Here is a 26,747-nt window from a genome sequence, read left to right on the forward strand (position 1 = left end):
ACTGGTTTGTCAGCTCAAAACGGGTGCTGTGTTGTGCTGATACATGTTTAACAATTAGCTCTCTGGGGTAAAAAGCTCTTTTTTGTAGTATCTAATTTCCATGGTACAAATACTCGTACCATAGATGATTTCAAGTTACCAACTTGACATCACTGGGAGTTGGGAAGAGATACTGATAACCGGCCCTTGCCAGCAGGTAGCAGCAGTCTTCAGGACACCACTAGTTGGGACTATTTTTCTTCTTTGTTTCTGTAGGATCTTGCACACAGATCAACAAGGAGGAAGTCCTTTTTAAGTATTTGTTCAGGGAATGAATGCTTCTGCTACCTACAAATCTCCTGTAGTTTCAGTTTTTTCCTGATCCTTTAACCTTTTGGAAATGTACATTCCTAAAGTTGAGGGTCAATGTATGACTACACAAGCATTCTCTTCCTTGGCCATGGTAATAAATGGGTTGTACTGTCCAGATTCCACTTTAGCTTTGAGTCACTCATGACCTCAGCTATTTGGAGTATTGTCTACAATCTAGGTTGTAGGTCCTTGCTTTTCATCACTTTGAATACTTCTTGCCAATCCCTTTTTGCTTTCAAAGTTTCTTCTGAGAAATCAGTCCTATGGGAACTCCCCTGTAGGTAACTAACTGCTTTTCTCTTACTGCTCTTAAGAGTCTCTCTTTATCTTTAACCTTTGGCATTTTAATTATGGTGTGTCTTGGTGTGGTCCTTTTTCAGTCCAACTTGTTTGGGACTCTCTGTGCTTCCTGAACTTGTATGTCTATTTTCTTCACCAGATTAGGGAAGTTTTCTTTTATTATTTTTTCAAACAGGTTTCCAATTTCTTGCTATTTCTCTCCTCTTTCTGGCACTCCTATGATGTGAATGTTGGAATATTTGAAGTTGTCTGAGGCTGCTTACACTATCCATGGTTTTTTGGATTCTTTTTTCTTCTTGCTGTAATGATTAAATGTGTTTTTCTTCCTTATGTTCCAAATCATTGTTTTGATTCTTGGTTTCATATACTCTACTGTTGATTCCCTGTAAATTGTTCTTTATTTCAATTAGTGTATCCTTCATTTCTGCCTGAGTCTTTTTCATGCTGTTGAACTACCCACTGAGTTCCTTGAGCATCCTTACAAACAGTGGTTTGAACACTACATCTGATAGATTGCTTATCTCTATTTTGTTTAGCTCTTTTTCTGGAGTTTTGATCTGTTCTTTCATTTCTGCCACATTTATTTGTCTCCTTTGGTAGCCTCTCTGTGTTTGTTTCTGTTTTAGGTAGAGCTGCTTTGACTCTGTGTCTTGGTAGTGTGGCCTAACATAGCAGGTGTCCTGTAGGGTTCAGTAGCAAAGCCTCTCCTATCTCCCAAGCTGTGTACTCAAGATGAGCCCCCTGTGTGGGCTGACTACTCCCTCCTCTTGTACATGGGTCTTGATTGTTGTCAGCAGGTCAATGGGAGGGATTTATCCAGTCCAGACAGCTGGTAGGACTGGTTGTGATTCATGGCCAGGCACCACCTCCCTTCATGGCTTGTGGAGGTGGTTGGGTGGTGCTTCAACATGGTGTGTAACTGCCTACTGGGTGTGCAGGCTTTGGGGTTTCCTGGGTGGTACAGGCCAAGGTCAGCCTCCACCTGTGTTCTCTCTGGGGCCCCTTGGTGTAAACTATAAAGTGATCTACAGGTGGCTGCTGCTAGTGCCAGGTTTAGGAACACTCAGCAAAAGGTAGAGGGATTGGGCTCAGGTATTGCTTGTTTGAGCAGATTTAGGAAGATCTGAAGCCTGTGCCTTGCCCAGCCCTTGACTGGAAAAGCCACTGTTACCAGGGTGGGAGGTTTGCTTGGGTGGGCCCATAAGTTGAATGGGATGGACTCTTATTGCTCTCCTTTTCCACCCTCAACTCAAAAATTCTAAACAAAATTAAATCCAGCAATATGGGTCCAGCACAAATAACGCCCCTTTTTTATTATGAAATCTTTTATTACAAAATCATAAGCATGTAATTCTGTAACATAACAATAACACACTCAAGCACACCATATGACATTTTAGGTGAAATGTTCAAATTAAAACTATAAATTATTACACCCATATTATTACTCTATCAACCACACTCAAGCAGGCATTACTTCTGCCAGACCCTGTATATAATAAGAATATTACCTCATGACCAAGTGTAGTTTATTGAGAAATGCAAGGTGGGTTTAATGCTCATAAATTAATGTAATTCTCCATATTACAGAATGGAAAAGAAAACTCCATGGTCATCTCTGTAAATACAATTTATAATATTTTTATAATTTATAATAATAATTTAAAAAACCTCTTAGTAAAGTTGAAATAGAAAGAGACTCTCTCAATCTGATGAAGAGTATTTATGTGAAATCTATAGTTAACATTAATTTTTCCCTAAGATCAAGAATAAGGTGAGGAGGTTGATTCTAATCAAGTCTATTCACCATTGAACTGACTTGTACAACAAAGCAGGAAAAAAAATAAAAGAAATAAAAATCAGAAAGGAAGAAATATAATTTTTTATTATATTTTTAATATATTTTTAATATATAATAAATATATTTTTAATATATTTATTATATTTCATTGTAGATGACATGATGGTTTGCTACAGGAAATCCAGAAGAGTCTAAGTGACTACAATAAGTGAATTTAGCAAGGTAGCAGGATAAAAACTACTTATACTAAAATCAATTTTATTTCCACATATTGAAAACAAATGACTGAGTGTGCAATTTAAAAATACTATTAACAATTGAAAATTTAAATTAAAATTAGTATTTACAATGGCACCAAAAATCTGAAATACTTAGGAATAAATTTAACAAAAAATGAGATTTTTGTACTGAAAGAAATTAGGGAAAGCCAATAAATAGAGGGATATATCATACTCATGGGATAGAAGACTCAAAACAATAAAATATCAATACTTTTCAAATTGATCTATAGATTGAACATAATGCTAACCAAATTCCCAGCAAAAAAGATATTAAAAAAAAGTTCTAAAAGTTATATGAAAATTTAAAGGTCTTGTAATGGCCAAGACAATTCTGAAGAACAACAAAGTTAAAGGATATGCTATCTAATATCAATGTTTACTATAAAGATACAGTGATCAATACATTGTAGCATTGGCATAAGGGTAGACAAATAGATTCATAAAATGGAATAAAGTCCAGAAAGAAACTCTCAAATATAAGTTCAACTGATTTTTTGACAAAGACGCTAAAGCAATTCAATGGGGAATTAGGTCTTTTCAATAAATTGTGATGGAATAATACTTTGAGAAAAAATAAACCTTGGCCCTCAATTCATATCCTCTGGAAAAATTAATTTGAGATAAATCATCATCTTAAGTGTAAAAGCTAATGTCACAAAGCTTTAAAAAAAATAGAAGAAACTAGGATGTTTAAATAGGTAAATATTTCTTAAATGGCATATACAATGCACTATAGATAAAAAAATTGTTAAATTAGACTTCATCAGAATTAAAATATTCTATTCATTAAAACAAACTGTTCACAAAGGCAAAGTCAAGCCACCAATTTGAAGAAGATATTCATAAGTCACATATCAGAGGACTCATCCAGAATATAAAGAACTCCCTTAAATCAATGATAAAAAGTCAACCAATTCAGTTTATAAATGGATGAAAGATTTGAGCAAACACTTCACAAAAAGTGATATATAAATCATCAAAAAGCTAAACAAAAATATATTAATAAAAATATATTAAACATCATTAATTTTTATACAGAAATAAAAATTAAAAGCAAAATGAGATATCATTACAAACACAAAAGAAGAGCTCAAACTTAAGCAGTTGACAATACTAAGTCTTAGTAAGAATGTTGAGAAACCAAAATTGTTATATATTGCTGCTGGGAGTGTAAAATGGTGTAAATACTTTGTAAAAGTTTTTGGCACTTTCTAATAAAAGTAAATATACACATATTCAATGGCAAATACATGTCCAGGTGTTTGAACGCAACAGAAATGAATTCATAGATTCACTAACAGACTTGAACTGAAATGTTTAAAGCTTTACTGTTCATAAAGGATCAAACCAGGAAACCCAATTATCCATCAGCAGGAGAATGCATAAACAAATTACGGTGTATTCATCCAGTGGAATACTACATGGCGATTCGAAGAACAAACTACTACTTCGCTACAATGGGATGAGAATAAAAACATGTTAGAAAGAAGCCTTTATGAGTACACACCAGATGATTCAAGTTATATGAAGTTCAAGAACAGACAAATCTATGGTGATAAAAATCAGAATCATGGTTGAGGTAAGAGGATGGTAGATTTGATAGGTATTGACTGGAAAAAGGCATAAAAGAATATTCTTGGGTGATGGAGAATTTTCTTGATCCTAGTCTGGTTAATGGTCACCCAAGTATACATACTTGTTAAAATCCAGGAGCTGTTCAATTAAATTGTGTACACTTTAGACTACCTAAATCATGTTGTTAGAGTTATCTAAATTATATGTTACTGAAGAACCATCGGACAAAAATGAAAAGTAAGCCACCATTGCCCTGGCCAGGTAGCTCAGCTGCTTAAAGTGTCATTCCAACACGCCAAATTTGCGGGTTGGATCCCTGGTCAGGGCACATGCAAGAATCAACCAATGAATGAATGCATAAATAAGTGAAACAATAAATCTCTCTCTCTCTTTCTCTCTCTCTCTGTTCTTCTCTCTTTAAAATTAGTAACTAAAAAAATTTTTAAAACTTAAGCCACAATTTACAAGGGTAAACTTCATTAATTGAAAACTGCCTACATGAAAAATATTTATTTGTAAATATCTTCACCAGCACTTGTTCAAGGCTGATGTGGCTGTATTTTATTTGCAAGATAGAAAGTTGCCAACAGACAAAGAAATTCCTGGCATTTGCTCTCATTTTACTTTGGAATCAGAATGGCATGTTCCCTTTGTTAGATTTTACTTTTACTTTCATTTCTAGATTCCTGAGAAGAATCTTTATGTATTTTTTTAATTAAAAATTTTGAAAGTTACAGTGCAATAGCATTAGGTTGGCAGTTGTTACCACATTACTTTTATTTGAAATTTCTTCCAGAGAAAGAAGTTTTTAGCATGATTACCCTCAAAGGGAAAAATACTTTAAAGTCGATTATTTAATAATAGGATATTGACAACATACCGCTGCTAAGAGTTACCAAAATTCCAAACCGGGAATGGAGTGAAAAACCCTCTCACACACTTATACCTTACTTACACATTGACAGTAGAAGGAAACTGGAGAACTAGAGGTAGTAGTGGTACTATGTGTATACTTTGTCACTTTTCTCAAGTATTTCCTTCCTATTTCTGTCTCTAAAGGAGTAATTGGAGAGAAAATATATTTAGGAATATTCAAAGGATTAGAGGGGGAAATGTCACACTATTAAACATTTGGGTACAGTTTTAGAATAAAGTAATCCTAAGTGGATAGATTGACTCCATCTTTGTAAATCAACGATGATTTATTGAGCACCTACTATTTGCCCTGATAGTACTAGTATAATGCTGTGAACAAAATATATACAGCCCTTGCTTATATACAACTTAGAATGGTTACAGGTAAACAATTATTGTACTTTTTAAAAAATCAGCAATTAGAGTTGTGTAAAATGTTGCAAAGGAGACACATTGATCCACTCCAGGTCCTGAAAGGTCTCATCACAACAGTCATTATTAATTGGAAGAGCTTGGGAATCTCAGTTCAGGATTTCTTAGGCCATTGTCTTTAAATTGGGATAAGTGTTCTTTTGGGTACAAACTCTTTATAAAGATTTAACAATGTGTAAGTGGCAATTCAAAAAGGCTTCAGATAATTAACAATCTAATGTAATATTTGCATAGGCCAGTTTTCCACATATAATTTTTCCTAAAATTGATCTGCCTGAAAACAAGAGCTATGGTTGCCAGGTTTCTTCTGTCTTCTTACCAATGTTTTCACAATGATTTTCTCTTAAAAAAAAAATTACTGGCTCACCTCTCCCATTCTTGGTTTTAAAATGGGTATAAAATTTTCTTGGACAATTAGAAATACTCATTGTTAGTGTTGGGAAAATGAATGACTCTAACATCTGGATATAGAGTTGCCAGGTAAAACATAGAACACCCAGTTAAATTTGAATTTCAGAGAATCAATGAATAATGAGTTACATGATTTGTTGATTCTCTCAAGTTTAAATTTAACTAAGTGCCTTGTATTTTAATTTGCTAACTCTGAAAACCTGACATGGAGAGCAAAAGTCTGTTGTTTCCAAGTCACGGATTTAAACTAAATTGAGCTGTCTACTAATAATTAATTACATATTTGGATTAAAGATCAGTAAATGACTTTTGGGCCATAAATCAAATGTTCAAAAAATTGTGAGAAGATTGATATAACAACATCTTCTGGGCCTATCTACTTACTTATGTGAAAAAAAAAATTTCAATACTTCGAATCTTTAGAAATGAGAAAAAGGAACTGAATCTATGTGAACCCTATCATATTTCAGTAATAGGTACTATTTGTGAACACACACTTGAATAAATTGTTAAAATATAACCTGCAACCCCATTAAGAGTGCATTTGTAAAAGAATTTTACTTATCTTTAGGAATTATCAACATTTATAATGATATTGTTTTGACCAATTGTGTAATAAGTATCAAAAGTAATATAAATGATAATGCAACCAAGGTGATAGTTTTCTTTAATACTTAGAGGCTTAGGTCACAGGAAAAATATTAAATTTTAATTTATACATAGTTTCAGAAATATGTGCCAGAGTGATCATGAAGATGTCTGACTATATATATTGAAATTCTGTGGGAGAAGTAAAGTACAATGTTCAAGTGCCAAAGGTAAATAATATAAAATTTTCAATTATTAGATATATTAATTATTGAATGGATGATGGTGGATATCAGGTGGCTATGGTATTTGCAGTCCACTGAATACATTTAAAAGAGAGCTGGACAAGTTTTATTCTAAAATATCTATGTTTACATTTTGTTGTTCCTTTGCAATTATCACAACTTTTATGTTTTAATGTCAAGGTAAAAATGTGTAGGGGAATATAGTTTTTCAAAATACTTTTGGTGAGTACATGATCAAAAGTGTATAAGGACCACAAAATGTTTTCGATCATCTCAAAGGCAAGTTGAAAATGGCTTATAAAGTTTTCACTAAGCAGGCTCAAAAGTGGATTGAAATCTCTACACGATAATCTTTTTTAATAAAATTCCCACTAAAACTCTAACTGGAGCTTATCCTAGCTGTACTGAACGAAATGGGCATCCTTTCTGATGAATTCATGAATAATATTATGGGTTCTGCTTTTGGTTCCCGATTATCTTTGATCTACTGGGAGATAGGAAAATCAAGTGAGTTCTTCCAATTCATCTCTTACCCTGGCAGGCACCGTCCTTAAAGAAAATTGCTTACATAAGGAACGTTGAGGAAAATAGGCAATGCAATGAGACTCAGACTTCAAGTTTCCATGAAAATATCACGGTAATTTAGAGATCTTCCTGTTGAAACCAAAGGTGAAATTTTTTAATAGCCAACTCTACCCCAGTTATAAAAATAACCAACCAACAAAAAAGTTTTAGTGTAGGAAACTAACAAGGTGATCTCAATCTTTAAAACACTAAAAATAAACTGAAAAGGACAATCATGTGATTTTTTTGCATGCCTCTGCATTTTCATTCATGCCTTACTTTCTCAATTAGACCAAAAAGTAAAAATGATCAGAAACGTTTCGCCAAGTTTCATGGGTTTTTTAAAAAAATGCAGATAAGGGAGATGGACCATTTCCAGTCAAGATGACCCATGATCGTCTTCTCTGCATAGGTTATCACTATTTCCTCTGACCCACGAACAATGAAACAGAGCTTATCCTTTCAGTAAATGTCTCGCGGATACCCCGAGGTTTAGAAATAATCGCGCTTTTAGGGTCATGGAAATCCCCAAGTGAGTGATTAAGGGGAAGTGTTTGTGGTTATTACCGCTGGAGTTCCCCTAAGTCCTAAGAGGAAAGCACCAACCACTGGGAGGAGTTTAGGGCACGGGTGTGTCTTGTGTGTAGGTGGGGGTGGGGAGAGCGGAGGTGAAATATTAACAGGCAGTGTGGACCTCTAGCCCTTACGAACAGCCGGAAGAAGCCGGGGCGACGGTTGTCATCGAGAAGACTTGGCAGGCAGGTCTTGCTAGCGCACGTTAGCCGCAGGGCAGCAGGTGGGTGACGAGGGCGGCTGTGAGGCTGAGTGCTCATGCGCGGACGCGTGTACTCCTCCCCAGCCTCCAGCCCGGGCGGACCCGAGGCTTCGGCTGGGGGGCCTAGAAGCGCGCGGGGCCAGCGGCGGCGAACGAGGGTCGGGGGAGGGGGATGGCCCGGTCGTAAACACCGCTGTAGAGCCTAGAGGCCGGCTCCAGGTCGGCTCTCGAGCACACCAGGGATTGGAGAAAGACTGGGTCCTCTGCAAGCCTGCGCCGTCTTTCCGCTGTGCAGTCAACCCTCCGGGAGGCGCTGGGCGCGGGCCGCAGGAGTCCAGGGAGCTTGCGGTGCAGGCAGCCCCGCGCTGCCTTTGCAGACACTCGCTTCGTTCCGCCTTCCTGCTGGATGTTCAGTTCTATTTTACTTTTTGGATGAGCCAGTGGACTGGGGAAGCTTTGATATTTGTTTTGATTTGCTTGCCAAGAGATATCACCAGGTCTTTGAGGATGCCAAATAAGCTTCAGAGCTGAGCCTAAAGCAAAGCTTTGCATTGTAAAAGCTCAGTAAAATATTGAATGAATAAATGTAGGAATATTCCTAAGTGGCAGCACAAAGATAGTTGGGGTTTTTTTTTTTATAGTTTTGCTGATGATCGGAATCGGAATTCTTCAGTATTCTTAATTTAATTAGTAAAGGGCTGGAGGCATTTGTCTGATGTTAAAGTAACTAACAATAATATTAACTTAGTTTGCCTTTATTGCTAACATTAAGTGTTGCTAATACCTAGTATATGCTAGCACCCCCTCCGAAGATTTTAAGGTTGTGTTCTCACAACCTTAAGAAGCAATTACTATAATTAGCTCTATTAACTATGAGGTAACTCAGGCTCAGGGAAATTCACTTGCCCAAGGTTACACACCCTGGTTGGGGAATACTGAATGGCACTGGAAGCCCAAGATGTCTGACTCCAAAGCCTGATATTGAACGGTCACTATTCAGACCTTGTGGTCATAAATATAAAATTTATTTCCTTAATACCATGCAAATTAGGGTATTGTGGTCATGGGGGACTCAGTCAAGTTTGCTAACATTTATCTTCAACAAAATGTCTGAGTGTCTTCATTATAATATCAGGCCAGCTGGATATTGTGTTTGGAAGGGCTGGTACATTGTTGAAACATAGTTGTTATCTGAAGGAGCTCACAGTCTAGGGGAAGGCAGAAAAAAAAAGACAAACATCCTCTACTGTCAAAGACGATATGCTACCTGACCAAGAAGCTAGAGACACCCAACAGTCCTGGGCTCAGGGAGGTTGCCCCCTGGAAATCATAGGAATAAGAATAGAAGATGTTGGGGGGACTTGAGCCAAACTGTGAAGGAACCGCAAGGAAAGAGGAATTCCAATAGAATGGTATCAGAAATCCAAGAGGGTAGAATATTTTTAAGAGGAAATGGGTCCCAGTATCAGACAAAAATTTCCATTGGTTTTGACAAAGAAGCTATTGGTTTTATTATTATTGAGATTAGTTTTAAGTGGTGCTGGCTAAGGCCAATTGTAGTGGGAGACCTTAACCATAGGAACCTGTTCAATTTGCTTGGCTGTGAAAAGAAAATGAGATACAGGATAGTTGCTAGTTTGGAAAGTGGGGTTCAAAGAGGATTTTTTTTTTTGGTGTGTTTTTATTTGAGAGCTAGGACAGACTTAAGTATGTTTGTTGTGTTGAAGGAAAAGAAGAGAGAGAGTCGAACAAATGAGGGGGATGTGGTAAAGAGCACGATTTCTGAGGCAGTGGGAGAGGATGGGACCTGTAAAGGGGCAAGGGTTGTTATCTGAGGTAGCAAGTAAGTTGTGAGCAAAAGGCATGGATCTGAGGATGTTAAAGGATTTCTGCTTGGTAATGTCTCATTTCTTTGAGGAACAGAAGGCAAAGCCATCTACTGAAAGCAAGATGGGGAGCAGTGGAGGAGAAATTTGAGGAAGGAATTGAAGGTTTAGAAGAGTTGCATAGAGCAGTGGGATAGGAAGCTGACGAAGGTTAAGTAGAATTGTTAGGGATGAGGAAGGGCCAGCCAAGGTGCTGCCTGAAGTCGTGCATGCCCCAGTCTGCAAGGTCCCAGATCTTCTCCAGCAGCTGTTGGAAGCCTAGATATCAGAAATGATTAAGACAGTTCGCATTGATCCAGGGTTGGCATCTTGGCATATTTCTGTATACTTATTTTAGAACCATTGCCTAAATATCCACAAACATATGCCTTGTTTCCACACCAAAGCTTCTTTAGGGAAAAGTTTGTGGAAGAGGTTTGCAATCTTAAATGCATAGGGGCCAGGCAGGTGGTATAAATGAGCAGAACTGTGGGTGTCTCTTTTAAACAAAAACACACTTTATTTACGTATGTAGCATGTAGGAATATTCTTCTTTTCCACAAGGAAAAATGGTGCTCTCTTTTTTTCTCTAAACGTGTTCCTTTTTGTCTACCTTTCCTTTTTATTACTTTTGATAGATACAGGCATTAGAACAGTTAGATTTTCCTCATAGTTCTACTGTAAGAAAACCAATAGTGACAGCTCAGTGACAAATAACAATTGACAGTGAGTCTCCATGTCAGGGAGTCAAAGTACAGTGCCACACTGGAAAGGACGTGTCTCCCTAAAAGGTACAGTTGCTGCTCAGAGCTGGCTCGTGTGCCTATGCAGGAATATAGGCCCCATGTGGACTGATTGCTTTTCTTTTTATTAATTGTTTGAATACATTTGTCTCCATTTTCCCGCCACCACTTTCCCCAGCCTCCCACCCTCAATCCTTCCCCACTTTGGCTTTGTCCATGGGTCAGGTTTTTCAAGAGAATAGCTAGAATTTAGAATGTTACAGGAAATCCCTTACTTTTTAATTAACTAAAACTTCTAAAAATACTGTGGTACAAAAGTGTACTTATTTGGAAAACTTGTGAAGTTCATATAAAGCATGCAGATTATTAAGCAACATTGTATCAATGTTAATTTCCTGGTTCCTATTAATTATACTGTGGTTATGGAAGATGTTAACTTTGGAGATGTTGTGTACACAGATGTTGAGCTGTCACTATTGGTTTTCTTCCAGTAGAATTATGAGGAAAGTCTAACTGTTCTAATGCCTGTATCTATCAAAAGTAACAAAAAGGAAAGGTAGTCAAAGAGGAACACATGTTTAGAGAAAAGAAGAGAGCACCATTTTTCCTTGTGGAAAAGAAGAATATTCCTACATGCTACAAAAATAACTGTTATTTTTGTAAGGTTTCTCTAAGTATAAATTAATTTCAAAATAAATAAGTTAAAAAACTTACTAAAATATAGTTCAGTTCTGTGAAAGCCAGACCCAGTACCTCTGCTGGCTCCCCGTCCGAGCGCCCTGGTTTTGTCCGGGATTGCTGGGCCCCCGCCACACCTGGGGCAGCGCCTTGCCTGCAGGGCACGGTCGACAAGTACTAGTGCTCTATTTTGGAGAAAATGCTTTTTAAAAAAATCATTGTGTTACTTCTATGAGTTATTTGACTTTTAAAATTTCTCTCTCTTTTTTTTTAAACAGGTTTTTTCAAAGGAGGTGAACTCTTCTACTTATAAAATTTTCCCCTTTTTTTCTATAAATCAGAACAGCTCAGAATGGAGGCCTAAAACTCTTAAGGGACGTAGTCTAATCTCTGGGAGGTAGTTTTGTGCATGAATAAACAAATTAAGTAGTTAACTAGAGTTTGTAGCATCCAAAGAATGTTATAATTTAAAAAATATGATCTAATTATATGAGGTATAACTATAAAGTAATATTGAGTTTGATTTTGAATTTGGCTGTGGAGAAGGGATTGTACTTGGGACACATTGTTTTAGCACTCTTCAAAATTGGCGAGGCAGTCTACCGCTGGCTGCTGTGTAGAAAAGAAAAAAGTACCTGTGTTTGTTAAAGATTTAAAAATGAAAGACAGTTATCTAAACCAAAAAGTTGATATTCAACCTCCTGGTAAATTAGAGGACTATGCAAATGAGAACTCTGGCTCCTACAATGACAAAAAAATGTCAAGAACAAAACTTTTTAATAGGTACAACAAATTTAAAGAAAGTAGGAAAGATGAATTTGATGATTGGTGAAGAAATTATCTAACCATGATAAGACTATCGGTATTTTAAAAGTCTAAAATTTAGTTTGTTCAAATGGGCTATTATCTCTGAGAATAGTAAGAATAAAAATGATGGCTAGACGGTTATATTTTGGTGAAGGAACAAACTTATTCAGAATGAAAATTTACACAGAGATGATAATAATAAACACCAGAAAGCTTTTTATAACAATGTGTAAAATTTTTGACCAGTGGAAGGAAAGCTGAAGTTAGACATAACTCACCTTTGAGATATGTTTCTATTGCCAAGTGGAAATAAAACATTAAAATCTTTAGTAGAAAATCCCAGCATCCCCCCCAAAGAAAAGAAAGGAAGGAAGGTAGAAAAATCCCAACATCTGCAGGACCAGGAAACCACGTTTGCAAATCACTGCTGGAAAAACCAAAATGACTTGTTTATTGATCATTGCTGATACTATTGTTTCAGATCCTATTACCTACAAGCTAGTCATAATTGAGTTAGTCTAAGTTTTTAGGAGGTCTCTGTTCAAAAGGAATAGATTGTGACAAAATAAATTTATTGTTTTTTGTCTTGATAAATTCCAGTTCAAAGTATGCCACCTGGGAAAAAATTTCTGACCAAAGCCATATTTGTACCATTTGCTTATCCAACTTAGCCTATAGACTCAGCATTCTTGACTTTTGACAGTTTTAAAAATAAATCCACTATCTGAGTAGAAGATTTGATACTGGCTCTCAACAGCATGAAGGCAAATTTAAAAGACCTGTTGAGCAAATATATTCATCTCTGATAATTTATTTAAAATAGAACATCTAATTTGCTAAGATTTAATGGTATCATTATTATGAAGCAACTAGGTTCCTATCTATGTGAAATAATTCTTATTTAATAAATCTTAAAACAGGCCTTAAGATATATCAGTCAATTCTGTTACTACTTAAACTCTATCTGGAAGAAAATTTTAGATTGATTTGTTCTCCCTATAAAAGTGATTGAAGGAAGAAAAAATACTTAATTTGAGCAAGATTTGGCATATTCTGTATTTCATTGAATGTAAGATGTCATCAGTTATAAGGTATATCATTATTCTATATACCTCTGAGGAGTGAAAATGCTGCTAATTAAATATGATACAGCACTTATTGTAAGATGCCCTTCAATACCAGATATATTAAAACATACATTTTATAATCAGTGAAATATGGTAATGCATTCCTTTCCTCTTAATGCTTTTTTCCCCTAGCTACCAAATTTCACAATTTAAATAAAGCAAAATAAACATAGTTTGAATATTTTTTTCTATAGAGTACTTATAGAGCATAACTTTCCACCATGAAAGCAAGCTAGCTGAGTCAGACATTTTATCTTTAGGCTGGCTGAATGTCACTGATGCGTGCTAGCGGCGAAGTTGACCTACCTGTGGAATACCTGACACTAAGTGGCATCGTGATGACCTAAAGCACTCTACACTTTTATGAAGGGTTTTAATTTCATCACCAGGTACTGTTTAGCATCACATTTGCATTGTATGATCATACAAAGGTGCTCTTAACTTGTAATTGTCCCTTAAGATGTATCAGTATAGGATTTTAATCTCGCTGTGCTGAAACCCTGAAGACAGGAGAAAAAAGAACAGAAGATTTCCCATTCTAGGTGTTCAACCTAGTACTAAAACTAACAAAAATCAAAAGTCATGCACAAAACTACCTCCCTAGAGAAAGGCTAGTCCCTTTTCTCCCCATCCATTTCCTTATGAATATAGTAGAAGACAGCAAGTTCTTATCCAATTTGATGAAAAACGCCAACATGTTTGAATTGAAATATGACTTTTCATGTGAACTGTTTCGAATGTCTACGTATTCGACTTTCCCCACCGGCGTTCCTGTCTCAGAAAGGAGTCTTGCTCGAGCTGGTTTTTATTACACTGGTGTGAACGACAAGGTCAAATGCTTCTGTTGTGGCCTGATGCTGGATAACTGGAAACAAGGAGACAATCCTATTGAAAAGCATAAAAAGTTGTATCCTAGCTGTACCTTTGTTCAGAAACTAAATTCAGGTAACATTTCGGGAGCCACCTCCCAGCTTAATTTGCCATTTTCAATAACAACTTCCACACATTCATTACTTCCAAGTTCAGAAAACATTGGTTACTTCAGTGGCTCTTATTCAAGCTTCCCCTCAAGTCCTGTAAACTCCGAAGCAAATCAAGATATTTCTGCCTTGAGAAGTTCCAACCATTGTCTAATGAATACTGAAAACTCCAGATTACTTACTTTCCAGATGTGGCCATTGACCTTTCTGTCGCCAACAGATCTGGCAAAAGCAGGTTTTTACTACATAGGACCCGGAGACAGAGTGGCTTGCTTTGCCTGTGGTGGAAAATTGAGCAATTGGGAACCAAATGATGATGCTATGTTAGAACACCTGAGACATTTCCCCAAATGCCCATTTCTAGAAAGTCAGCCTCAAGACACTTCAAGATACAGTGTTTCCAATCTGAGCATGCAGACGCAGGCTGCCCGGTACAGAACATTCTGTAACTGGCCCCCTAGTGTTCCAGTCCATCCTGAGGAGCTTGCAAGTGCTGGTTTTTATTATATGGGTAAGAAGCTTAATCTGATAATAATAATTTAAAAATTCAACATGCTTTATGCATTTTAGTGGGCCAGTTATATGTATTTATTAGTTTTGGTCCAAAATTAATTTTAGGTTACAATGATGATGTCAAATGCTTTTGCTGTGATGGTGGACTGAGGTGTTGGGAACCTGGAGATGACCCATGGGTGGAACATGCCAAGTGGTTTCCAAGGTAATTGTTTTGATATTCTCTTTGCAAATGGGTTGATTATCATGAGATGGCTTATATATGTGTACCTTATTATCAGCTGTTACTTTCTTCTTTGTTTCAAAAATACATTTGTGAATAAATTTAGGATAGATGGATGGATTACTTAGAAAAATAATTACTTAAAATGTTTTGATGAATATTTAAGACAAAGAAGAAATAGGTTTAGGATTTTTGGTGTAATTAATATATATTTTAACATATTATATGTTCATTAAAAAACCAAATCACATGTTGTAGACACGTACAGAGACAAAAAAATGTAAAATGTCCAGAATTCACAAACTAAAGGTGACTAGTTACTGTTTTAGTGAACATCCCTCCAGAATCTCTTTATGCATATGTACATATATAAATGTATATAATTTTACTAGAGGAATTAGATATTGTATATACTGCTTTGAAGCTTATTTTCAGTTAACATTATGTCTGCATATATTTCTATTCATTTAACATTCAATAATATTAATTGACACAGCTATCAACACCTGAATATAAAAAACAAGTAAACTAAGCAAACAACTAGAACATGAATAGAACCTTAGATATGGAGATCATTTGGAGGGTTATCAGCTGGGAGGAGAAGGGGGAGAATGGGGAAAATGAATGGGGGAGAATGGGGAAAATGTATAATTGTGTAGGTACAGAATAGACAGGGGAATGTTAAGAACATACAGGAAATGGAGAAGCCAGAGAACTTACATGGTTTAACCAATGGACATGAACTAAGGGGGGGAATGCTGGCGGGAAAGGGAGAATTAGGTGGAGGGAGATAAAGGGGAAAAATTAGGACAGCTGTAATAGCATAATCAATAAAATATACTTTAAAGAAATAATTGATCACCTATTGCCAGGCATTGTTCCAGGTTCTTAAAATGCTCAGTGGAACAAAAACAAGACTTCTGGTTTCATAAGTTGATTTTACAGCAGGAGAGGGCAGACAATATAAGCTTGAAAAGTAGGTTATGTAGCATGTTGGAAGATAATAAGTACTGTGGATAAAAGAAAAAAAGAGAGCAGGGTAAGGGAGATCAGAAGCACCAGGCAGGTTGCAATATTAAATTGGTGATTAGGGTAAATAGAGACCCATGTCATCTGTTTTGATTACTACACAGCATCTTATTGTCATGTCGTACACTTGTGATTATTCCATACTTGTTTAGAGCCCCCCCGTTTTTTCAGTCGAAATCAGGTGGCCTATAATTATGTTTTTCATGGTCAAAAGTTGTAGTATTTTTATTTGATTACTAACCTTAGTATCCTAACTTCTTTTCCTTACATATATTTTTAAATATAATACTTCATCTTCATTTATATCAGCTTTGTACTCCTCAAATATTTGAGATTTTAAAAATTGTGAAGATTATAAAGAACACTTTACATAGGTGTTTTAAAAAGTGCTGTTAACTTTCCATTCTGGTAATTTTATGAATAGATAAAAAGAATGGTCAATTTACTTTGCTATTATCATGAACTCATTCAGTACTTAAATTTGACACTGAATGTATATTATCTAGAAAATGTCAAACTTGTGAATATCTACTTATTAGAAAATGTGTCCAGTTTGCTTATTCCTTCTTTTGTCCCTCTTGGTATATTTTCATCTGTTAAACATACAAAGCTTTTTATCAACAATATCAATTATGAGATAACTTTCTACCTGTCTCTTTGTTCTTAATGTTCAGGGTGTTTTTAGGAATGTTGGAATAGTTGAAGAGAGCAGCTAGGAACTCTGAGTGGAGGCAGCCTAACTCATCTACCATAGACTGACAGTGTGTGACTCATATCCTCTTCAGCCTTGGCAGATTACTGTTAGAGCCTTCCTCTTGCTTACATCATCTTTGCCTTTGACTTTGGTATCTCTTACCACTTCCCCTATGCTAAATGAATAATCAAGTGGTTATATGTATATTTATGTTATTCAAAAATATGACCAGTCTACAAATGGCCAGATTAAATTAACTCCCCAAACTTAATTTTGTTTACATTTTAGCTGTGAGTACTTGATACGAGTTAAAGGACAAGAGTTCATCAGTCGAATTCAAGCCAGTTACCCTTATCTGCTTGAACAGGTAGAGACTTTCTTCTTTTTAAATCTCTGGTTAACAACAGATAAATTATTTTCTAATAATTACAGAGAGTAGTATTTTACTGCAAAGGCAAGAGTTGCTTTAAAAATACATTTTCTTTGTTAATGTTTTTTTAAATTTTATTTTTATTTTTGTATTTTTATTTTGATTTAATCTGTATTGTATTTTTTCCATTACCATTCAGTCCCCTTATACCTCTCTCCCCCAGCAACCACCACACTGCTGTCCACGTCCGCAAGTCCTTTCAACTTTTCGCTCAATCCCTCCACCCCATCACGCGCCCCCGCCTCGCTAGCTGTCATCCTGCTCTCCATCTATGAGTCTGTCCCCATTTTCCTTGTTACTGGAACTGATTTTTATTTTGATATCTTTTTTTAAATTAAAAAAAAAGTTTTCTTTTTTATAATAAGCATGATTTAGACTCTACACTTAAATTTGACAAGGGATGTGTGTTATCTGGGAAATGTCAGACTTGTGAATAGCTATGTATTAGAAAATGTGTTCAGCTTCCTTATTCTTTCCTCATTTCATTAAAGTAAATTTTAGGAGGTATTATTCTTAGGATAAAAACAGATCCAGAATTAAAAACCTCCTGAAAAATAATATTTAAGTTATATTTCTCTTTAAATATTTTTCTAATAAAGTTGCAGTAAAATCATTTGAGAAAAAATTAGATGGGATAGTAGAATTATAATGGTTTACTATACAAATTCTTCTTAAAAAGATTTGAGAAAGAATTGTATTGCTCTTTCTAATCTTCCTGGAAAAGCAAATAAGAATTTCTATAGTGTTTGGGCATCAAACACTTTCTAGCCATAGTAAATGGAACTTTAAAGGTCCAGCATATCCCAAAGGATGACCCAGGAAATGTAAGATCTTTGGGATGAAAGGCTAAAAATGATTGTGTCAAAGATCACTGAAAAGGTCTAGCCCTTATCCTGCCTTAATGAAAATAGAATTTATTTGTTAATATACACATACACGAAGAAGCTCTATTAGTTTATGGCTTAGGAAATTACTGCTACATGTAAATAAAATAGTGCTTTTGACATGAAAAATTATATTGTCAATAAACAAGTCAGTTTACAGTAAGTTGAATAAATAGGTCTCCTGATTCTTTTTTTTATTTGCAATGGACAGGATAAGATTTCTGTTTTAATTTTTATACCTTATTTCCCCCTGTAGCTGTTATCTACTTCAGACAATCCAGAAGATGAAAATGCAGAGTCACCAAGTATGTATAATGATAACAGTTGTAACATTTAAATAGAACCACTTGGTACTGTTAAGATTGAAATTTGATAAGAGTTATAATGTACCTTTGTCTTGATTTATAATTTAAAGTGCTTTTTCAAATATAGTAAGTGGGTATTTCTCAAACTTTAGGGTATACCATAGTTGCCTAAGGAACTTTAAAAAATATTACAGATTTCTAGTCTCCACTTCAAACTTCCTTAACTGAATCATAGTATCGAAAGGTGGTGCTTGAGCATCTGTTGTTTTGAGAACTATATACATCCAGTCTAACTCTTGTTCTCAGACCGAAATAGACGCACTATGACTTTCGATTGCTCACATATCCTTTCTGTGAAATGGAAAGGGCACAGATATTATTTCCATTTTGCAATAGTGACCCTAAGGCTCAGAGAGGTTAAGTGATCTGTCCATCACCTTAAACCTAAAAGGTGACAGAGCCAATATTTGAACAAGCTCTTCAACTCTATTATCGAGTATGCAGTCAATTCAATAAATACTTATTGTGTATCTGCTATTCTGAGGATATAAAACAGAACAGGAAAAACATAAGTCCTGTTCTCATGACCTAACTGGTGAAGGGATACAGACAAATGCAAAGACAGGAGAGAGGGATATAGTGGGAAAGCTAAGTGCTATGAGAGTGAATAAGAGACATTTAACCTAGACTCAGAAGATGAAGATCAGAAAAAGCTTCAGATTAGAGGAGGTATTTGCCTTATCACAGAATCAAAGGGAAGAGTAGTAGCAGTTAACCAGAAGACAAAGGGAGGAAAAGGCAGAAAGAATAGCCCATGAAAGACTTAAATGACAAAAGAGAACAAGCACATTGAAGGGTTGAACAGAATTCTTTATGGCCAGATGTAGGATTTGCAGACAGGTAAATGAATGAATCAGGTTGGCAATAAAAGTAGTCAGAACTGCAGGCAGAATTTGTGACTTCTGGGCTAGAGTGCAAAGTGGGAATGAACAAGTGGTGAGAGATGAGGATGAAGATGTAAACCGGGTCTAGATAAGGTGTGAGATCTTACAAGCCACAATTGAATGTTATCCTAAGAACAATGGAATTGTTGATCGAATTTAAGAGTGTGACACAGTCAGATCTGGGTTTTTAAAAAGTCAACAGTTGCAAAGTTGAGAATGAACTAGATGGGCATAATACTGACAGAGGCCATTGCAGTAATGAAGGTGAATGAGGACAATGGTCTCTTTTAAAATATGTGAAACATTTGATTTAGAAAGCTCATTTTTTCATTCAACATGGGAAAAAAAGAACCTTATTCTGTTGGGAGTTCTCGCTGACATTCCATTTCTTTCTCCCACTCATAGTTATGCTAGATAATGCATATGTCGTATCTGAATACAATATTCTATATTCTTATTCTAGTAACTCAACATGTATATCATTATTTTCAATGAATTTTATCTTTATTTTTGATTTTAGAGAGAGGGGAAGGGAGGGATATAGAGAGGGAGAGAAACATCAATGTGAGAGAGCACCCTCACTGGGGACCAAATGTGCAACCCAGGCATGTGCCCTGACTGGGAATTAAACTGGCGACCTTTTGGTTTGCAGGACTGTGCCCAACCAATTGAGCCACACTGGCCAGGCTCATTATTTTAAATTTAACAAAATTAATACAAAATAGTGCCCATATATTTTGGGGGCTTTATACTTTTGATATTGTAATAACTTTCAATTTTAAAAATATTCAGATTATCACAATATATGTTAAATTCTTTATTCCATGTAGTTATTCATTATGGACCTGGAGAAAACCATTCAGAAGATGCAATCATGATGAATACACCTGTCGTTAAAGCTGCTTTGGAAATGGGCTTCAGTAGAAGGCTGGTTAAACAGACAGTTCAGAGTAAAATCCTAACAACTGGAGAGAATTATAAAGTCGTCAGTGATCTTGTATTAGATTTACTTAATGCTGAAGATGAAATAAGGGAAGAAGAGAAAGAAAGAGCAACTGAGGAAGAAGAATCAGGTACACATATTTATTAGTACAGCTTCTATTTCTATAAGAATTTGAAGTCATTGTATTTAAGTTACTGAAAATAGTCAATTTAATCAGATTTTTCTTATGTTCAGTATTCTGAATTTGAATTCTGAAAAACTTCACATTAAAGTATATTTGAATTGCTTAGTAAATTGAAAATGTATATATTGAATGAAAGCATTTTTCCTGCTTTTTCTTAATTTATTTTACTCTGGGTAATTGACTGTATATGTAATTATTCATGGCATATTTGTGACCCCAGGCTAGTTGCTCACTCCCATTTGCTGTAAATTAGGGTGGAATCAGGGACAATTATTAATTTTATTATTAGCCTAACAGCATATCTTAACCTGTAGCTATAAATTAGTATACAAATTATGATTGAGTCTCTCACCTGCCCACCCAAGAGCTAAGTTTCCCTTCCTAGTGTCCCTCTAGTATATAGGGGAGTCCTAGGAGATGCTGTTACACATTCTCTCAAGACAACTACCCATGTCCTTGCATACTAGCTTTGTTGCTACTCTTTTGCCTTTACTATAGTGCATTTCACAAAAACTCTCTTCCTCAGAGCATGTCCCATTGCATCTGGTTGCTCTGATTGCTCTCATCACTGTGGCCTAGACAGAGAGAAGGTTTGCCAGTCTTTCCCAAGCATGGACCAGACCTGAGAGTCCTTTCAACACAGCTAAAAACAGACTGCAATTTTTAACAAGCTCTTGTGGAGATTTAGGAATAACAGAAGGGCACTTGAGCACAAATGGCAACTGTGCTCAGTTGACAACAAATGGTTGACAACTGTGACTATATGTGGCTTCTCTTGGTGCCTGTAAGCCCATCCTCATGAATCTCTCTTCCTAGCTTCTGGTTCATCTCTGCACAGCTCTGGCCAGTTTACACAAATGACTAGGAAAGTCCGAAGCATGTTTTCCTTTATCAAAGCTCAGGTCCCCAAATGTCCACTACGCCCAGAAGGAGAAAAGAAGTTATCCCTTATACTTGTCCAAAGCCATCTGGGATCTCTTTCTTCCTAGGATGATTGCAGTGAGATTGTCCACTCCATTCCTGAATAAACCTGCCCTGCCCACAAAAGTAGCTTTGTCTTCTCGCCAACCCAGGCAAATGTATCTGTCTTTACAGTATCATATAGTAATATACATATATTACTATAGTAATGCATATATAATACATATAGTAATACAATATTATATATTTGCCAAAGTGTGAATTATTCAGCCCTACATACCCCCAATTCAGCAGCAAAATCACCCAAGTTCATCTTTGCCCACCTTACTCAAGTTCTCTTTTTCACTGTGAAGTAAAGATCAGGCTGCGAGTCCTTGCAGTGTTCCAGTCCTGGCCATTGGTCGTCAGTGAGCAATTGCTCAAAGAAGAGAACACCCATCTCCACAATTGTTTATAGGCCCCATGGAGTCTAAAGCCAACGAGCTATAAAATATTTATATTTCCTCCCAAGAAAGTCAACAAAGTCCCCAGATATAACCCCAAGTCAACAATATACAATAGTTTGCATTGTCAAAAAGATCCCTTAGCTTCTCAGCTCAGCATAATATCCATACTACCTAGCTCAAGAAATATTTTTTTGAATGAGTAAATGAAAATACTTCCATTTACTGATTATTTTATATTTTCCCAAGAACAGTGGGTGAGTAATTTCTTGACAGGTGTGTAAATAAAGAAGCAATTAAGGATATTTTCCCAGAATAAAAGAATAATATGCTTCAAAGGTATTTTTACCTCTTATAAGCCAGAATACATTCTATGACTTGGAAATGAGACTTTTTTCCACAGCCACTAGCAATCCAATTTTAGAAATCTTAAAAATTTCAGAGAACTTATTAATTAGGTTAAGTAAAATATAATTAGAAAAATTACTCTTAGATTGAAAAACTAATATACTTCAACATCAGCTGTAAATTATATTTTAATTTTTTAATATATCACTGTTTTCTCTAATACATAATTTAACAGAATAAATTAAGTTCTAATTATTCTCCAGCTCTGATTATCACCTCTTTGTTCCCACTGTTCTTTAAATTACTAAGGCTTGGTTGTTCATTTGTTCAACATACAGTTATTGAGCAATGATCTTGTGCCAAACACTTTTCTGGGTCCCGGTCCTTTTCTCAGTTATGCTCAGAGTTTCAACTGTCTTTAAAATGTATGTCTCTAATCTTTTTGACTAAGCCCTATATTTTATTCTTTATTAAATGGTTCTATTTCTGTGTCCTGTTACTTGCCAAAGTCAGTGTTTCTAAAAATCTAACAATTATCTCTCCCAAATAATTCTTCATTAGACAACCCAATTTCTTTCATTAGTTATTTGATCCAAATAGCTTTATGGATCATTGTAAAACTATATAACTAATTAATTATTAGAGTCATAAGTAATTTTCCAAAGAGATAATAAAGTTTCAGTGTTTCAAAATAGGAAACATTTTACCAATAGATACAAAACTCTAGGTCTTGAAAGAGAATAAAATGTTCCTAAAGGACAGGAATGTGTCATTGACAAGTAGGATTTAGTTTTCAAAATGCTGTTAGTGTCTTTCTCTTTTTGCTGCAAAATAGTCAGGTAATGGTAATATCATGTCTAATTTGGGTAAATAGTAATAATTAAAATTTCATCTTAAAATGGAATTTTAAAGGAATTTTATGGATAAATGAAAATTTAAGAAAAAACGTTTTATCACTTTAATTTTACTTATTTTACTTTTTCTCAGTTTGACCAGATTGAATTGAAATTTTAATTTTATTAGGTTCTAAATTTTATTTGGTTAAAGGCTTAGAAGTATTGCCAAATAGTTAAGAGCACAAATTATGATGCCAAGCTGCCTTGGTTTGACGTTTTGTGTCCTCTGGTAATTTGCTTGCCACCCTGTTTCCTCCTCTGTTAAATTAAGATACTTGCATCTACCTTACAGGGCTGTTGTGAAGCTGAGATGAGTAAATACACATGCAGGGCTTACCACAATGCTCAGTATTAGTCCTTATTATAAGGAGCATTATTATTAGGCACAGGGGATCAGGTACCCCCAAACCTAGCAATCAACTTTAATGCATTATTATGAATTATGGTTGTTTTTCATTCAGTTATATGTGTAGGTTTGGAAGAAAGTTTGTGAGCAGAGATTGAACATGTTTGTGTTTGCTTTCTTTTTTATAAAGATGACCTATCACGTATCCGGAAAAACAGAATGGCACTTTTTCAGCATTTGACTTGTGTGCTTCCAATCTTGGATAGTCTACTAATTGCCAAAGTAATTAATAAACAAGAACATGATGTTATTAGACAGAAAACACAGACATATTTGCAAGCCAGAGAACTGATTGATACTATTATAGTAAAAGGAAATTTTGCAGCCACCATATTCAGAAACTCTCTACAAGAAATTGACCCCACATTATACAAGCGTTTATTTGGTGAGTGCTGGAAAATTAGTTCTGAGAACTTTCTAGGTCAATTAAAAACATACTGTTGTTAATAATTTGTGATTATTGAAAAAATCCAATCCAATCTAATTTGTAAACTATTAATTGCACCAAAGACTTTCATTGCCTTGGCATTATGACAGTTATTTATAGTATTTGGCCAGAGTCTAAACCGTTGGTTTAAAAATATACCCTGCATAGGGTGGGTTGGGTGGAGGAGTGCAAAGGGGAAAAATTGGGACAATTGTAATAGAATAACAAAATTTTTTTAAATTATACTCTGTGACTAAATATTAACCTTTTTGTCATAGTAATGTTGTTTCTTTTTCTCTCTTAGTGCAACAGGACATAAAGTATATTCCCACAGAAAACGTTTCAGGTAAAATAGTATTAATGATTTAAATGAGTAGAAAACATTATTTTTATTTTCTTGGCTTTTCATTGGGGGAGAAGCAGCAAATTGCCTTTTACTAAAAATTTGTTTCTCTTCTTAGATTTACCAGTGGAAGAACAATTGAGGAGACTGCAAGAAGAAAGAACATGTAAAGTGTGTATGGACAAAGAAGTGTCCATAGTGTTTATTCCTTGTGGCCATCTAGCCGTATGCAAAGACTGTGCTCCTTCTCTAAGAAAATGTCCTATTTGTAGAGGTACAATCAAGGGTACAGTTCGTACATTTCTTTCATAAAGATGATCCAAAATTTTAGAATTAGTGGATTAAGTGTATTGTAATTTTAACTTTTATATTAATTTGGTTTCCATAACTTTTAAAATCTACTTAGAACTCAGAAAATTTTGGTTTACACACATATATTTATATTAATATATAGCTAAAACATATGAACATATTTCACATAGCAAGAGAATAAGCTTTTGTTCTTGTGAACAAAAAAATAGGGACAGCACTACAAGTACAATACTAAATCAAAATTTCAGCACTATTGAAGTTGTAAGTGAAGTAAAATTTAAGATTTTTAAATTAATCTTTCAGAATTTTAAATATTTGGGAGTTGTATTAAGAACCAAGAACACGGGTCCTCTGCCTTTTTTGATCAGCGTCCTATACATAGAAGGTCCTGATATTTGTTGAATGACTCTATGCAAACAGTGTTTTTGTAAAGAATTCTGTGAGGAACATTTTAATAAAGCAATCAGAATTACTCTTGTTCTTAATATTTTTATTTCTATGACATTGGATCATTTAGTCACTCCCAGACTCCTCCTTCCTTACCAACTTAAGACCTCTTCAAGACTGTACTACAGTTTAGATCCCTTTCTTCAAGATGCTTCATCACTTACCCTTGTAGAGTACAAGGGCCGGCCATACCTGGCTTTAATCTGTGGGGATTCAATGGGCCATCTGAGATGAAATCAAACGAGTGTTTGTTTCTCAGTGTTTGTTTCTTCATTTGTCTACTGATTCATTGGGAAAGTCTCATGCCAACCCTATCCATTGAGGAAAGTCCCTAGTTTTATTTCTCAGCCCTTTGGTATTAATTCTGGGACTCAGGAAGTACACTGGGTAGCAGCCCTTGGGACCAACAGCTCTCTCTGGTAAATAAATTTGTTCTGTACTGTGAGTGCAGCAAAATTTCCCCCTTTGCAATACTTTTTGGTACCACATCCAATTCATAATTCTCTATCCTTGTCTCCTATAGAGTTATATAGGGCTTTAAAACCAGAAGTAACAGTATAATGGGAAATACTTCGGGGACACGCATAGGCCAATTATTTAAACCAGTTCTAGATGTTTGCTGGGGTTTTATAGAGAAAGATTAGGACTCAAGTAAGGGGGAGAGAATCCACCTCCTCATTCTGACATTGAGAGACTACTTCTTTGGGATGTCACTGATTTTGCCTCTATGTTAAAAGGCTCAGTTGGTTAGCCACATGGTCACCACATGGTCCTTCTCGGGTACTAGGCTGAATTAATTATAATATTGCTTAGGTAATTTGTAATTCAGCTATAGGATAAATATTCAGATAGAGCATGCATTTTTTGCAACATCTATTTTTATTGCATACTACACACAATGTCTGAACTTTTCTATCTTTATTGTAAAACTTTTGTTCATTTCTCATTTTAGTAATTTATAGCAAACATGCTTTTCAAATGTTTTGTTATTTCTCTAAGTACTAATTAAATTGAAATTTTGTTTTGGAAAAAATAAGTCAGTGTAGATAATGATAGCTCTATTTGTTGATAGGTCAGCTACTGTTTTAGGGTGCTTGATGTACATTAATTCATTGGATTCTCTCCAACTTCACTCCCCCTCCAACCTGGCCTTCAGTTCCCAGAACTGAGTAGATAATTTAACCCTCAATATACACTATGTAGTAAGTGTTATAATTCAGAACTTTGCAGCAGGCTTAATTTCATACTTTGGTCATGCTCATTATAACTTCCACCCAGTCTTTTTATTCATTTCCTTATATTACTTGATAATAGCTGTTAAGTTCCTTTGTGGCCACAGGCAATGTGACTCAAGCATGTTCACCTCCTTTTGACATCTTGCACGTCATAGCAGACTGTGGTTACTAACTAAATTCCAGGCAAAAGTATCAGATGTGATGTTTAAGGAATTCACTATTTTAGAAGCAATACTAATATGCTTGAAACAGTATCAGTGAGTCAGTATTGCTCATTATTTTTAACACTGTGCTCACTCCCCACCCTTCTAGTCAACAAGAGTTAGGCAAGGACTAATTCCCAGAGTTTCCATTGTGCAAATAATAGGTATTTTTCTCAAAT

The 26,747-nt window shown here is 35.4% G+C and overlaps 1 protein-coding gene across 1 annotated transcript; it reads left to right on the forward strand.

Moving 5' to 3' along the window:
- Nucleotides 1-8,124: 8,124 nt before the first annotated feature.
- On the forward strand, nucleotides 8,125-25,138 carry BIRC3 (baculoviral IAP repeat containing 3). Its single transcript, XM_054592252.1, has 9 exons — nucleotides 8,125-8,259; nucleotides 11,803-14,949; nucleotides 15,057-15,156; nucleotides 17,186-17,264; nucleotides 18,468-18,516; nucleotides 20,291-20,533; nucleotides 23,732-23,986; nucleotides 24,333-24,374; nucleotides 24,490-25,138. Exons 2-9 carry the CDS (start codon nucleotides 14,100-14,102, stop codon nucleotides 24,681-24,683), a joined length of 1,812 nt encoding a protein of 603 aa, XP_054448227.1. The 5' UTR covers nucleotides 8,125-8,259; nucleotides 11,803-14,099; the 3' UTR covers nucleotides 24,684-25,138.
- The last annotated feature ends 1,609 nt before the right edge of the window (nucleotides 25,139-26,747 follow it).

This window comes from Pteronotus mesoamericanus, unplaced genomic scaffold (genome assembly GCF_021234165.1).
Source record: "Pteronotus mesoamericanus isolate MK-2021 breed Mesoamerican mustached bat unplaced genomic scaffold, CSHL_Meso_final scaffold_36, whole genome shotgun sequence".
NCBI lineage: Eukaryota > Metazoa > Chordata > Mammalia > Chiroptera > Mormoopidae > Pteronotus > Pteronotus mesoamericanus.